At 35.1% G+C, this 14,851-nt stretch overlaps 3 protein-coding genes across 9 annotated transcripts; 2 read left to right on the top strand and 1 right to left on the bottom strand.

The window, feature by feature from the left end:
- Positions 1-3,921: 3,921 nt before the first annotated feature.
- On the top strand, positions 3,922-6,451 carry LOC108569818 (bombyxin A-3 homolog). Its single transcript, XM_017931511.1, has 3 exons — positions 3,922-4,283; positions 4,928-5,102; positions 5,177-6,451. The coding sequence occupies exons 2-3, from the start codon at positions 4,928-4,930 to the stop codon at positions 5,347-5,349; spliced, it is 348 nt and encodes a 115-aa protein (XP_017787000.1). The 5' UTR covers positions 3,922-4,283; the 3' UTR covers positions 5,350-6,451.
- A 304-nt stretch (positions 6,452-6,755) lies between these two features.
- LOC108569822 (malignant T-cell-amplified sequence 1 homolog) lies at positions 6,756-7,815 on the bottom strand. Its single transcript, XM_017931521.1, has 6 exons — positions 7,710-7,815; positions 7,503-7,655; positions 7,341-7,441; positions 7,154-7,287; positions 7,008-7,075; positions 6,756-6,937 (listed from the first exon to the last, which is right to left on the bottom strand). The coding sequence occupies exons 1-6, from the start codon at positions 7,718-7,720 to the stop codon at positions 6,856-6,858; spliced, it is 549 nt and encodes a 182-aa protein (XP_017787010.1). The 5' UTR covers positions 7,721-7,815; the 3' UTR covers positions 6,756-6,855.
- Positions 7,816-7,845: 30 nt separating this feature from the next.
- LOC108569821 (YLP motif-containing protein 1-like) lies at positions 7,846-14,780 on the top strand. Of its 7 annotated transcripts, none has more exons than XM_017931516.1 (10): positions 7,846-7,996; positions 9,665-9,881; positions 9,965-11,390; positions 11,790-12,349; positions 12,402-12,683; positions 12,741-12,971; positions 13,304-13,361; positions 13,824-13,936; positions 14,253-14,281; positions 14,463-14,544. In XM_017931516.1, the coding sequence occupies exons 2-9, from the start codon at positions 9,666-9,668 to the stop codon at positions 14,262-14,264; spliced, it is 2,898 nt and encodes a 965-aa protein (XP_017787005.1). In that variant the 5' UTR covers positions 7,846-7,996; position 9,665; the 3' UTR covers positions 14,265-14,281; positions 14,463-14,544. The 7 variants fall into 7 exon arrangements, with proteins under 7 accessions (XP_017787005.1, XP_017787006.1, XP_017787008.1 ...); XM_017931517.1 differs by lacking the exon at positions 14,463-14,544 and adding an exon at positions 14,349-14,456; XM_017931519.1 differs by lacking the exon at positions 13,304-13,361 and having other exon boundaries at positions 14,463-14,514.
- Positions 14,781-14,851: the final 71 nt, after the last annotated feature.

The raw sequence follows: 14,851 nt of genomic DNA, 5'->3' as shown, positions 1-14,851 counted from the left end.
GAAGATGTATTGACTATAGAAATACCACAGTGGAATATCAATCCATATGATGACAAGAAACGTAAGTCATGTTAAAAGAAGAATTTAAGATGCAGTTTAAAAAAAGACTTACCTGATTCATATGATGCATGACTATCGCGAGAAAGTTTTTGATAGGAGTTACACCAAAAAATGAATATAAAGTTATTTAACATTTAACTCACTAGATTCTAGTGAGTTAAATAAAATGGAAATTATTTAATGTCTACGGGACAAAAATGTTTAGGACACCATCAAAGATTGATATCTATAGAGATAGAAAAATCAAACTTGAAATTTACTAACATTTAGATTGAACTATTTAAAAGTTTTTCAATATTAAATGAAAAGAAGAAAATTGTAGAATTGTAATCATATTTGACACTTACTTTCGCCGAATATGTAAAATTGATAAATTGGTTTAAATTTCTTACACACAAACTTCAAATGCAATTTGACAAATATTAAACTTTAAAAAAAATGAAGTTGAAATTGAGAGGTCAATCGCAATTTGCAAAAATGCAAGCAGTTCACAGTCGACTTGTTGTCTTCAATAAACAAACTTTATTTACACTCTACCAATTGATTAATTTATTCAAAAGGAGAAACGAATAACAAAAAAATATGTTTTTCGCGCTGTATCTAAGTAACAACAATTGCGTTAACGGGCGGAGAGCATTTTATTTACGTCGACTTTGTATGCGGAGTTCCCGTCGTCCAAATATAGCAACCATCAATCATCATCCTAAGATGATTATATCTATATTGGATTTATCTCTGAGTTATTTTGAACCCGTTTCGGCAAATCAATCACCGATAATTAAATAGACACGAGCCAAACCGAAGAAAATAAATATGAAAAAAAAGGAGAATTGCTTCTACCAGTGGTGGATTACGTAATCGTCTGAGTTTTGTTCTTTGAAAATAGTTTTTAAACACTATTTTTAATCCGCGCGCGTATGGATACAGCGGATTGTATTTGCAACAAATATAACTTATGCATGTCAAGAGTTCAAAAGTCTGATCCGCTGAAGAATTTTATCGGAAATGAAAGGCATAAATTACAGCATTTATAAACGAATAAAGTAGCGTGAAAAAAAATTGGCGACCGAAACGTAGGTCAGAAACGGCGATAGAAGTGCACTCTTGTTTCTGCTCTGCTCAATTACTATCAACTCTTTTAAATACTGTAATGTAGAGTTATAATATTGAGATTACATATGAGTAGATCATAATATTCAGGTAGTTGTGGCCCGTGTTATAAATATATGTATATCATGGTTGTGGCCTAATTGTTCGACTATTGAGTGCATTTTAATCATAACGTAAGAGCAGTCTTTCTCTGTATGCGTTCTCGTGTTTATATAGAAGATACGGTATAAACAAAACAATATAATTGAGTGCATAGGGTCGTTGGATTCTCATGTCTATAATGGATTATTTATAGAAAAGCAATAACTTGTTAGCGCTAGACCGAGCAGAGACTACTTTATAGCGCATCTAATTATATAACGAAAAAAAACTGTGTAGACCGCTTTGGTCCTGCTATTTATAGACCAAGTCTGTACCAATTGATAACAACCAAAACAATGTGAACAAGTTGCTATTTTCTATGATTGTCAATATAACTTCATCGAAAATGGACATCGATGAGGTGTAAGTTGTAAATAAGTTTCTCATTTCTCAGATAACAAACGCCTTCCGGATTCCACAGTATTTGTAGTTTCGAGGCGCAATAACAACAACAAGATGTTTTTGTTATCCGTCAAGATAATAAGTGTATTTTGAAATCGTCGTTGAACGAAAAAGAGAAAAAAGTACAAGCAACAACAATACATTTAACGCTATTTATTGTCGATAACTACAACTTAAATATCAACTTTTATTACTGCATTATTTACATACGATTCTTTGAACACAAAAAACCATTACCAATATGTCAAATTTAAATCTAACCTAATTTAACCTAACCTCTATTTTATCGCGTGCACATGTAATATTAAATTTATATTTAAAAAAAAGATCAAAATAAATACAAATGCGATAAGAAATATGTTCCGTGTTCCTGACATTGGCCTCTGAAAGTAGATTCTACGCGCAAAGGTCGCGAAAATATACACACACTTTCCACAAATTTACGATACCACGAATCGCTGGATTATTTTCACTCGTCTTCCGGCCTTTTTTTTAATTTTTCACAAGTAATCGAATTATAACAAAACGCGTTTCTTCAATTGTTTAGATATAGATAGAGATTTTTTATTTCTTTTTAATTTTCAATTACATTTTTTTTCGTCTCATTCTCATGATCGGAAAGTTCGTTAAACGAGTGAAGTTGATAGTGATCATGCGGATCTCGCAATATTTATAGTTCGCTGAGCTGAACAACAAGATAATTATTTGTTTTTCATCTCGATTATGAAAAAATAAACGAGTCTTTGACATATGAACGCGATACGCGAAGAAAACAATTGTTTCTACACTGCATTCAAAATATTGTAAAACAAAACAGAAATTCGACGATTTCACTATTGTACAATACGTATCATAAATTAAATACTTCAAATATGTTTACGATGCATTTTTCTTTTAATAATAATAAAAACAAAAAGTTAATTTCTAAGGTCAATACCGCCTTTTCCACCCTTTTACTTTTATTTAATTAATTAAATTGAATGAAATAACTAAAACATAAATTAAGTAAGTGATTAAGAAATAGATGGTCATGTTTCTTATTATACAATAGAAAGCAATTGTACAATTTGCTTCACATTTGCGGTCTGGATGCAATTATAACGCGGAAATAATTTGTCCGCGAACTTATTGCGAGGAGAGAAAAAAAAATGAGATCTAGGCGAAAGGAAAACGTACCGCTTTCATTAAGTACTAATTACTGTGCATTATTTGCAGCTTTTTCCATGTTTCCTCTATTATTAATATTTGCAATTATTATTATCTGCATTAGTTGTATCATATTGGAAGTCCTGTATACATAGTGTTTATTCTCAACGTTTAGTGTAATTTAATCAGTGACAGTAACAGTTAAGTACACTGGAACCTCGCATAATGATCATAATTCATTCCAGAATCTTACTCATAACGTTCCACGTTAAGCGAAATATATTTTCCCATAAAAAAAAAATGATAATAAGATAATTCATTCCATACTCTTGTTCTCTTTTATTTATTCTCTTATAACAGTCTTTTTGTGGATTTTTCTTCGGGAACATTTGTCAGTTTTTGTACAAAATACAAGGCCATCATTTGGATTGTGGGCATAAATATAAAATGCAACTTAAAAAAACAATGAGAGGGTAACTAACACTGTTTGTGGGCCCAAATTTCGCGGGGCATCGGGCATTGGCTCGATTAATCAGCCCTAGAGACGCCTCTGTCTAAATATGACACAGGGTAGATGAAAAAAATGAATTTTGGAATTTCTGTGTATTCTTATCAACCAAATTAATACATTTCATAATGAGTATAAGATTCAATGCTAAGTTTCATTTCCATTATTGAGTGGTGTCATTGAATGAAGAGATAGTGATTTCTAAATATAAAATTTATAAAGTTGTATTGTGTCAGTTTGTTTAATAATTTTGCAAAATATGCTAACTGAAACATAGTTTAAGCCAAAGGTGGGTCAAATTTGAAATAAACAACTTATCTAAAAATAAATTATCAGTAGGAAAATATGCTTCCAAGAAGACAGGAGCCCGGAGGATGGTTGGGGACACGCAGCACACTGTACGTATAGATATTATTGATGGGAGTTGGAATTGTGAGTTGGGGGTCGGCGGTTCATAAGCGTTTGGAGGGGACGCAATTTGTGTGCAACAGACATAAACGGGAGGCGGTGGGGGCGCAACGACATTACATCTATCGTGGAGAAATTTTGTTATTATTAAAGTGACGGGGAGTCCAACGCTATTTAAGGTCTTCATCACTACGACTCTGACTTAGTTGTAACGATCGAGTGCTGTGCTAATTATTAATTCCTTTCCTTCGGTCATCTTCAAAATAAACTTGTCGCATCTGTTGCATTCGGACGAAAAGAAGGAATCTCTGAATTAAATATTACTATAAATTATAATTGTGCAAAAAAAATAATAAAGAGGATAAGTGAGGGGCCGCAGGATTTTAGAAAACTTATCTCACGGCCGGACGAATGTTGGCTGAAAGTTTTCGCAACACAAGTGAAGGAGTTTCGTTCTTGAAACTCAATACTCGTTACATGATCAACTATTGCCAAGCGAATTGCAAAGGTAAAAAAACTTTTAAGATATCAACTTTAGGTCTTGGATCTAAGATGCTCATAGTATTTTCATGGAATTTTACTTTTTCCAATTAAAACTAACGATGATAAATTATATCGCAACTTAGCGGAGGCAAGCGCGAATTCAACCTATAACCTCTTATCAGCTTGGCAACGTACAACATATATCTAATAAACTTTCCACCTGTGATCCATGAATATCGCAATTAGATAGACAACATATTCACACAACACACATACATTTTTAATTATAATTATACACATTCGTTCTATAATTAATTATACTTATCGCACAGTTTGATTACTTATTATTATCTCTCTCTCTTTGTTTTTTTATCCTTTCCTTTTTTAACTCAAAACAAATACATATTGTTTTTTTTTCAAACAAAAGCAAACATTTAAAATTTCTATAAAATTTACTTCGATTATTTAAGATTTCGACTGAAATAATCCCAATTTTTAAAATTTCAATAATTATTAGCAAATATCTGAATATTAATTTTTATTATATAAATCAAAGTTTCATCAAGATGATATTGTGACATTTGTGCCATCAACATAACTTGAAGAATCGTGTTTCTCCAATATATTATGTAATCGTTACATTTTTCTTTTCCGCTTCTTTAATTGCAGATGGGTCAAGAAGTGTTACTGATTCTGATCATCTTGGTAGGATACAGCTACATTCAGTGCTATCCGACAACGCCTCAGCTGAAAAATCTTCCGGAGCAGCTGCAGGTGTGCGGCAGTTACTTGGCAACTGCCATTTCGGTTATCTGCGACGGAAAGTACAATCCCTACAAAGGAAGTGAGTTATCAAACATCTTCAACTGTTCACGGTAGTAATTTTGATTTACTTCTTACTTCATTCCTGAATTTCAGATGAAACTAGACGAAACATACTGATCAACAGAGGTCAGCTGCAATTCCCATTCAAGCGCAAGGAGGAGACGTCGATGTTCTTAAGGTACAAGAGGCATCGAAGGGAGGGGGTCTCCGACGAGTGCTGCAAAAAGCCCTGCACCCAGGACGAATTGAGGACGTTCTGCCTCTAGCCAAAACAAACAATATTTACACTATTGTAATATGTGATAATCAGTATTTATTAAACGTATAATGTGATCGTACAAGAGAAACGAATAGATAGGCCAAGTTTGGAAGTGGTCGTGCGGAAAAAAAATAGGAGGACAAGTAATAACACGAGGAAAATGGAACGAGAACTGAAAGCGAAAGAAGAGCATAAGACAAATTGGGGATCAGGGAATCATAGGAGACCCATTTCGTTGAATTCGATTTGTATTTTGTTAACTAGTCATGGTGCAGCGATGCAGCAGAAAAGGGGCATTCCTGTTTGTTTTTTTAGTGAAATTTTAAACGTGAAATTTATTAAGTTTTAATTCTTTGTATAGGACTTAATCAGACAAGCTGTGTTATTATCGTTATTGTAAATGTTTTATTGTTGTTTTTTTAATTGTTTCACCGTGTACAATAGAGAAATCGACGAAAGAAAAGAATGTTAGTGACCTGCGATATTCTCATTACTACTACTACAATTACATTTTTTTTAATAATTATAAAGATTTGATTAATTAATCAATTAGATTAAGATTATTACTGTATTAATTAGATACGAGACAAAAATTCGTGGTCATTGAAAAATATGTTTGTTTTGCATCTCATGAAAAAACTGTGTTATATTTATATTTTAAGGATTTTAGATAAAAATAGAAGAGAAAAAAGAATCAGAAACTGACAGTGATGACCTTGTGATACATAGATTTTAACAAATATATAAATATATCTGAATATGCATACATCAGAACGAGATTGATTTAATTAAGGGCAGCAATCATTTGTTTATCGCGTTGGTGGCAATTGTTCGCTCACGCTCATTGCAATCTAGACATTAATTCAAATGATTAGTAATTTGCATATGGGTACGACTCGTGTTCATAATCTTCTCATCTACGAAAACCGCTTTTCCCGTTCGCTTTTTCCGCGCCAACGGATCGCAGATCCGGCTAATGCTAAACTCGTTTATGAATTACGATGATAAGACTATCAGTTCCGGTTCTTTATTTTTAGCAATTTGCGAAAATAACGACGCCGAGGACACCTCAAAAACTACATGAAACGATCAAACGAAAGACATTTTTTCAACAATTATTAAGTAAATTAAATAATTATTTGACTGCATATAAATAGACATAAAATAGTATATAGAGCAAATTCAAATATAATCAGTAAAATTATCAGTTTCAGAACATGGAAATAGAACTTTCATTTTCAATTTTGTTTTTGTTTAAATAAACAAACAACATTCGTTGTTTAAAAAACTGCATGGTTACTGATGATCGCAAAAATTCAATTTTATAAGACACCCTTCATTATATTGAGTTGTTTTTATTTTATAATTTATTGTTGCAATAAATATTATTATTATTAAGAAAAACGCTGCTCATAGTAAATAAATTACATTTTATATTTTCGCTTATTTATTGTGTGGTACAAAAAGAAATCGCTTTAATGTCCATTGGTACAAAATATATTCATGGATACGATCACTTGACGGGTTTCATCTGCCAGAGTCCGTCGTTCAAATAATGGCAATTCTCAACACCAATTCCCTTATTCACTTTAGCACTGCAATCACAAACAAAAAAGAAAATTTAATGTTATGTATTCAATTGATTCACAGTGTGCAAGTGCATACATATCATCAGTTGATAATGTGGTAATTCCAATAGCTAAAGCATGATCCTTGCCTTCAGCCATAATAGCCTGTAATAACAAAAATAATAATTACATTAATTGAACAATTTACTGGACAAGTCTACTTTGTTATTGCTAACAACTTACAACAATAGTCCCTTTAGGAACATCAGTCATTTTAGCACCAGGTGAAGTCAAACCTGGGCACATAATGTTGGCCCCACTCAAGACAAATCTAATAGCACCTTTATCAACTTGTTGCATAGGTAAAAAGAATGGGTCTAAAATCAAATACAATATGAGCATCATGTTCAATATTATGTACGAAACATACATTTATGAAGTAATCTGAGCGTTGGCATCCATTGGCCCTCCCTATGCCTGAAGAACAGCAAATCCCCATTGGTGTTGACTATGATTTCAATATGGTCGTGGCTGTAAATGAAATATGTACATTTGTATTTGGGGAGTTTGAAAAGTCAGAAACGGTTATCACCATTTGATTATTCTCAAGTTATCTTTCTTAGGTAAAATAAGATCAAGGTAGTTCTCCAGGTGAGGGTAGCAGTCCAGCAGTTTGCTACGGATACCCTTCTGTACAGAGGACTTGAGCTGCAGCACACCAGAAATATTCTCTTTCTCGTCGAACCTAGAAACAATGTATTAAATTCTGCCAGCGTTACTTTTATTTATCTCCGATTACTTCTTGAACATTTTCACTGTTAAGTAAGGAAATGAACTAAAAACCGAAAATCAAATTAGTTTAATATCGAGGTTAGAAACTACCTCGGTTGGCAGCAGTGGCTGTCTGAACATGAAGGAAAAACAATTTGAAGCAAACGTCAGTTGGTACCCGTGTGTTCGTGTTTGTGAAAGAAAATGTCAGCGGTTTGCTTCAATTCCGTATTTTCGTGATAATAGAGGAAAATCTTTGCATAGCAGTAAATAACGAGTTTTCCAGAAGTCAACCAAGTGCTTTGGCAATCTAAGGTGAGCTTGGTTACAATACATTTACATGCAATTTGGATGCATACTTAGTATATGTATATATATGACGATATTGAAAAGAATAATTTATTTGTTTTGAGTAATAATCAGTTTATTTTTGGATACTTTTCCTTGATGAACTGATACTTCCATACGCCCTTTGCGCTTGTTTATTGATTTTGCATAGACGACCTGATAACATCTATAGGTAGCAATTTCCTATAGATATTACACGTATGTTTGGTTGCCTATATTTTATTGGAGCATTATTAATTTCGATATTAGATTGAATATTGATATGAATAACTGTTTAAAACAATATTATCACCATTTAGTTATCCTTATTGACCTCAAAATTTTATTTTTACAATATCAACACTTTACATGTAGTGTTTACTTTTCACTACATTAATAGAACAGATTCTGTAAGAATACTGATTTTATTGGCTGAAGATTTTTTAAAAAAAATGCTTTCACCTATTTGAATAAAATTACAATTTTCCTGGAAATCAGAATGTTGTTTATGAATGATTATATCCTACCTTGTTCCTAGTGATATTTCTTTATATTCTTTTTATTACTTCAATATTATCTACATGTGTCTTGTAAGTTTCTATTTGAAATAATGAATAAAATGTGTTACAATTTATTGTTGGCTATTCTCACTGCAATCTTAAGAAACATTCTATCCAATAGATTACATTCTTGATAATAAAATATTGCCATTTTATTTTGGACTCGGCAACTTATGTGAAATCCCTTTATTTGTTTTTTCATCTAAAATTATTTTTATTTTAGATCATTAGAGTGGTTTCAATTAGTGACTAGAAATAGTTCTTTATTTCAATCACTTTTTGAAGTGAGTTACTTTCTATTCTTATAGACATTTATTTGTCTGGACCCAAGTATAAAACTGTTATAGAATAAGATTCCATGTGTATTTTACTACAATTATATATGTTAATTAAGACATTTATTTTATCCAATTGAATAAAAACTTGTTGATAATAAGATATTGCACTTATTTGTCGTTTTAACAAGTTTTATAACAATAATCATTTTAATTTAAAATGACCATTATTTTGATCATTGTATTCAAATATTATTCTACATTATATTTTACTCACTGAAATAGGTTATTATTATGTTTTAATCACTTATTGAAGTGAAGATTGAAATATTTGAATAAATAGAATTGCAATCTAATAATTATTTTTGTGAACTTGTATGATTATCAATGTTCGTGATTGTGCATCTGAAACCAAGCATTTCTTGGTTTCGTGCTTTGTATAAAACGACCTTAAGCGATATGTAAGGTTGTATCATCTCACAATTTGTTTATAATAACAAACTGTATTTTGCAGTAAGTTAATTTAAACTGAGAATTTGAGGAGCTCAATTCTTTTCAATATTGTCGCATATTGTCTCTCATTAACACAACCATTAACTCTATATATCAAACTCTGGAATTTGGGAGGTCTTATTATTTAATACGTACAGACAATGATGTCATATTTATTAGTGCGGTAACTTTCATTTTTACTGTCGTAGTATTAATTGATTTATTTGTTTTGTCTCTTGATCTATTTTGATAGGAGGTAAGTCGTTCACGTTACTTCCTTTGGAGGTAGCGAAAGGCATCTCGTGTTTCTGTAACTGAAGAAGTTTTAGGATGTCTTGGCCGCAATGGCAAGGGAATGTCTCTCAGGGTGTAGGGGCGTTGCCTCTGATGAATGCAGCTAGTGGTGGCGGAACCGCCACCCCCTCAACTGCGATGGGAATTCAGTATACGCAGGAACAGTGGCAGCAGGTCCAACAACAGAACTGGCAACAGTGGGCCCAATGGCAGCAGCAGTACCAGCAATGGCATCAGCAATATGGAGCGGAAGTACGCAAACAAGCAAGCAATGCGCGCAATTCTCCGGAGGAGCTGTGTTTATTTAAACACCCTTGTATTTGGTTTGGTTTTAGTATCAGAAGACGCTGAGCGCGATGACTAGTCAGGTACAGACAACGTCGGCGCCGCCTCCACTGCCGCAGGAGATGAAACAGCCTCCTCTTCCGCCACCAGAGGAACATACAACTAACGTTTATCAGGTTAAAGCCGTCGGAGGTGGTTACACAGGTTATACTACGGCGCCACCCCCAAAACCTCCAACCGGTTACAGTACGGAGCAACCGTGGAAGCAGCATCTCAATGACAAACCTGAGATGGGCACGAAACGGCCCTACAGCACGCAATCTAACTACCATCAAGAAGTTAAACGCAACAAATTCGAGCAGAATTGGCAGCAGCAGGTGCAGACTAATGCTCCGCCTCCACCGCCTCCGCAAACTGCTACCGAGGACCTCTCAGAGTCCGAGAAGAAGTTTATGAAGCAATTTGCCGAATGGGAGGCACAGTTCAACAAATGGAAGGAACAGAATCAGGACCATCCGGACAAGGCACAGTACAAGGAATACGAGAAAAAGTGGGAGGCATGGAGAAATCAGTTGCTTGATAGACGCGAGCAGATGAGGAAGAGACGTCTAGGCACTTCCGACGCAAAGACGACATTCGTACCGAACGTGAGCAAACCGCCTCCCAACATCAACAATGAGCCCTTGCAGTTTAAACCCAAACCTATGGATTATCACAGCTATCCGCACACGTCCACCTCCAACAACCAGGAGGACGTCAATTTGTTCTCAACAGGCACTTTGGACGGCATACCTGGTTTGGATCTCGTTGGAACTGAAGTAGATGATCAAAGGGACAAGGACGTGGTGGTGCTCGACGATGTTCCAAAACCCAAAGGCCCAGACCTGGAGGCGCTCTCCAAGAATATCAATTCCATACTGGGGGATCAAAAGCTCTTAAACATGCTGAGCCTTGTCACGAAAAACATGAGCAAACCTTTGGAGGTGACAAATCCGCCGCCACCCATTCCTTTCGATGAGGCCAGCCGCTCCAGCTTCAGTCACGACGATACTTACAGAAACAACTACGATGAAGGTTCGAATAACTATAGCCAGAACAATTTTAAATACGACAATTTCCGGGACGAGAGTAACGATTACAACCACGACAACACTTCAACAAACATGTCAGACAACAATAGGTACTCTCAGGATAACTATAGTGAAACCAGATTCAGCGATAACAATAGGAGCAACAGTTTCGACAACAATAGCAAGAATAACAGTTTCGATAATAGAAGTAATAACGGCGGATTAGACAGCAGCAGACACGGAACAAACAAACCAGTCGAAGATGTGAAACGGCAACAACAGTCCAAAAGCGAAAGTATTTATAGCAGCAATAGTAGGAAAGAGTCCCCGGCGCCTCCACCCAAAGAAGATGATATTTTGATCATTGAGAATGTAGTGAACTACGACCACAAAACAAAAAAGACTGGTAAGTAAATTTATACTGTATTCATAAAAAAAATACTGAAAAATTTTCAAAAAAAAAGTCTTTCTTTTATTTACAATGTGTATGTTCAATTTTATTATTCAATATTATAACATTAATTGGGTAATGAACTTTATGACGTATTGTGTTACTCTACTATTATCTATTCTATGTCAGTTTATCAATTTTTCGACTTATTTATCTTCTCCACTTTGTTATGATGAATGAATATCCTATAATTTTCCTTTAATATATTGATTGAAATTAATTATTTCAATGTCAGTTTTTATATTTCTCTTTTATCTAATTTAGTGTATTCTTTTATTGAAATCTGGACTTAAATGATTTTGATATTACTATCAATTTGACGAGGATATTTTAAATACTCGTGTATTTTTGTAGATTTTGAGGTAAATGTTGAACCACCTCGCCTGTTTGACTATCGGCACAAGTCGGTGAACCGGATCCCACTGCCTGAAAGGCCAAAATGGCTTCACGAAACCTTCAAGAACATCGTGGAATTTGAACCATCCATCGTAAAGCAGCCCTACTGTCGTTACCCTCCGCCTCCCGCAGATCGTTACGACTACCGTTCGCATCGCTACGACGGATATGATTCGTACAACAGTCGCAATCGCTACGAGGAGAGGCGTTTCGAACCCTCGGCTCGCTACAATCGATTCCCTCAAGACGAGCAGCAGGTTGCCAACAGACAGCACGAGGATTATTCGAGAGTGCGACGAGGTGGAGACCACGATTTCGAATACAGGGGCCGCGAATCGGTTCCTCCGCCGAAATCCAATACTGAAAAGTCTCACGTAGAGAAACAACACGTTACGTTGATAGATGATGTGTTGAATCCTCCGGGAAGATTCAGACGGCCGCCTAGGATAGTAATTATATTGCGCGGACCGTCTGGTAGCGGAAAAACCTTTCTAGCTAAATTAATTAAGGATAGAGAGGTGAGTGCGTGTGTACTGAGCGTGCAAAGTGTGCAATGTTTTATAATCGCAGGTGGAGAACGGAGGTTCTGCTCCGAGAATTCTATCGTTGGACGATTATTTTATGGTGGAGCAAGAGAGAGAGGTCACAGAGGATGGAAAGAAAATCAAGGTGAAGGAAATGGTCTACGAGTACGAGGAATGCATGGAACTCTCGTACCGAACCTCTCTGCTGAAATCGTTTAAGAAAACCATCACCGACGGTTACTTCCCGTTCATCGTCGTTGATAACATGAACGACAAAGTAAAATACTTTAGCGAGATGTGGAGTTTTGCCAAGCAAAACGGCTTCCAGGTGAGAATCGGAATATAATATAAGATGACGGATGATGAATGTTTTTGTTGTTGAAAGGTATATGTGTGCCAGTTGGAATTGGACGTGCAGTTGTGCAGCAAGCGAAACACGCACAACAGATCTTTGTTGGAGATCGAAAATACGGTGGCCGAATGGGAAGAGACGCCCGTGCATTATGCTACTCTGGATGCGACCAATTTGATCCAGGCAGGTTCTATACCAGAGGTGGAAATGGAGGAAATCGACTCGCCTAATGACAATTTTGACGATATGGACGTCGAAGGCGAGGTAAGTTGATTTGCAAGGTGTAGTATTCTCGAAGAAGAGAGATTGGTGATAATATTTTTGTTACATGTGCGTATGAGTATTATTATTATATTTGACGACCCGTTATTTTCCTCCTGACCTGACCCAACCGACCCCCGAAAGTCGTTTGCTAATCATCTTTTCAGCGCTCCAAAATAAAACCCCTCAATCAACCCCGACTCAAACTGCACTCGATCAATTCTCGACTGTATTGACTTCAATCCTTCGTATACAAATGCATACGTGTATTCTTCGTTCAGTCACACATATAATATCTACTTGTAAGTGTACTAAATGTAAGAGACATTCTTCAGGAACAAGCGTGTAATAGCAGCAAGTGGGACAATTTCGAGTGTTCCATTAATAACCTCGGTAAGTTCCAATACGTAAAAAGTTCAAAATAAAGTATTATATTTGTATTTTACATGTTAACAAAAAGAACAAAACAAAAATGAAAACATACAACATTTATATGATTACTCGTTTTGTTATTATTACTGCAGTATAATTATTTTTTATTGTATAGAAAATTAAAACCTTACCAAGTTTGAACAACGACAACAATATACTTGATATTAGTCAAAAGAATGAAAAATCATATCTCTTTCAGCGCTACATCTTGGTGTCTTTACATCAAATGAATATAAATATATGTATACTTGACAGTTTGTCTGGTGTTGCTATTGATGTTCTCCTATGCGAGATTCTTCTCCCTTTTTTCTATTTTAAGGGGATTTTTTTGATACATTACAATTTTTTGTGCCAATCGCGCGAATGTTTTCACGGAAATCTAAAAGTTTGTTTGTTTTTTGTTTCTCTTATTCTCGATTGCAGCCAAGCTCGATGGGACGAGCAAACCGTTGCGACATGCAGGAACAATGGAAGACTACCTCCAATTGGACGACGGATGGGCACCAAAGCGGGGATCCATACCCGGACAAAAACGAGTAAGTCTTTATCATCGCATTCTTCAACTCTCTTAGTCTTAGTAATATAAATATAAAACAGGATGCAGGTAATTTTACACTCTGTTGGAACTAACAACTGAGCAACCTACTAGTGGATGACACTTTAACTATATTCCCAGAAGACTATATTTTCTACTTACATACATATTTACTCATCGCAATTGTCTAGTTTACTAAGAAACACTAAAACAATCAGCTATCAGCTATGTTTTTATAACTTAACCCTTAAATTTGCATGCGAATATTGAATTTGTGTAATCTTTTGATGTGAATATTACTTTTTCTTGCGTTCAAGAAATTGAAGTAGGATGCAAAAACTCTGAGGTAAATCATGTCCACAATTTTGTTATCTATGTATATTATTGTCTATATATAAATATTATCGTCGTAGCTATTGTGCGAGACTGTAGATGAACGGTCTTGAAAGGCTGGCGAAGGTCAAGATTTCGAGATGTATTCTATACGCGCAAATGTTTGTTGAGTATCTGCAAATGGGATGTTATAGGTGCGCTGGGCCGATCTGGAGGAAAGGAAGAAACAGGAAAAGATGAGGGCGATCGGCTTCGTCGTCGGGCAGACGGACTGGGACAGAATGATGGACCCTACGCAAGGCAGCAGTGCCCTAACCAGAACCAAGTACATAGAGCGCGTAAAAAGGTACTAATTGATACATACCTTATAAGTTGACTTATCGGAAATCTTATATCGAAAATGTGAACATGTGAAGATAGTGAGGTGCAAAGAAGTATTATGCGATTTACAATATTCTAGATAGTTATTAATACTTTCTATTAAGTTTAATCGATGCATTATTTTTTGTGTACATAAGTATGGCAAAAATGTATGCCATGGATGAATAAATATAGAAAAATACTTGAATTAGTTCGTATACTT

Source organism: Nicrophorus vespilloides, unplaced genomic scaffold, assembly GCF_001412225.1.
Source record: "Nicrophorus vespilloides isolate i.1.1-1 unplaced genomic scaffold, Nicve_v1.0, whole genome shotgun sequence".
Lineage (NCBI taxonomy): Eukaryota > Metazoa > Arthropoda > Insecta > Coleoptera > Silphidae > Nicrophorus > Nicrophorus vespilloides.
Note: the sequence above shows the minus strand (reverse complement) of the source record. Positions and strands in the feature narration are given on the sequence as shown.

Coding starts and splice junctions, on each gene's coding strand:
- LOC108569818 (XM_017931511.1), top strand. CDS start 4,928: ATGGGTCAAGAAGTGTTACTGATTCTGATCATCTTGGTAGGATACAGC. Junction 5,103..5,176: donor GTACAATCCCTACAAAGGAA/GTGAGTTATCAA, acceptor CCTGAATTTCAG/ATGAAACTAGACGAAACATA.
- LOC108569822 (XM_017931521.1), bottom strand. Junction 7,288..7,340: donor GCTCAGATTACTTCATAAAT/GTATGTTTCGTA, acceptor ATTTGATTTTAG/ACCCATTCTTTTTACCTATG. Junction 7,076..7,153: donor TTCCTAAAGGGACTATTGTT/GTAAGTTGTTAG, acceptor TTGTTATTACAG/GCTATTATGGCTGAAGGCAA.
- LOC108569821 (XM_017931514.1), top strand. CDS start 9,666: ATGTCTTGGCCGCAATGGCAAGGGAATGTCTCTCAGGGTGTAGGGGCG. Junction 12,684..12,740: donor CCAAGCAAAACGGCTTCCAG/GTGAGAATCGGA, acceptor TGTTGTTGAAAG/GTATATGTGTGCCAGTTGGA. Junction 12,972..13,303: donor ATATGGACGTCGAAGGCGAG/GTAAGTTGATTT, acceptor GACATTCTTCAG/GAACAAGCGTGTAATAGCAG.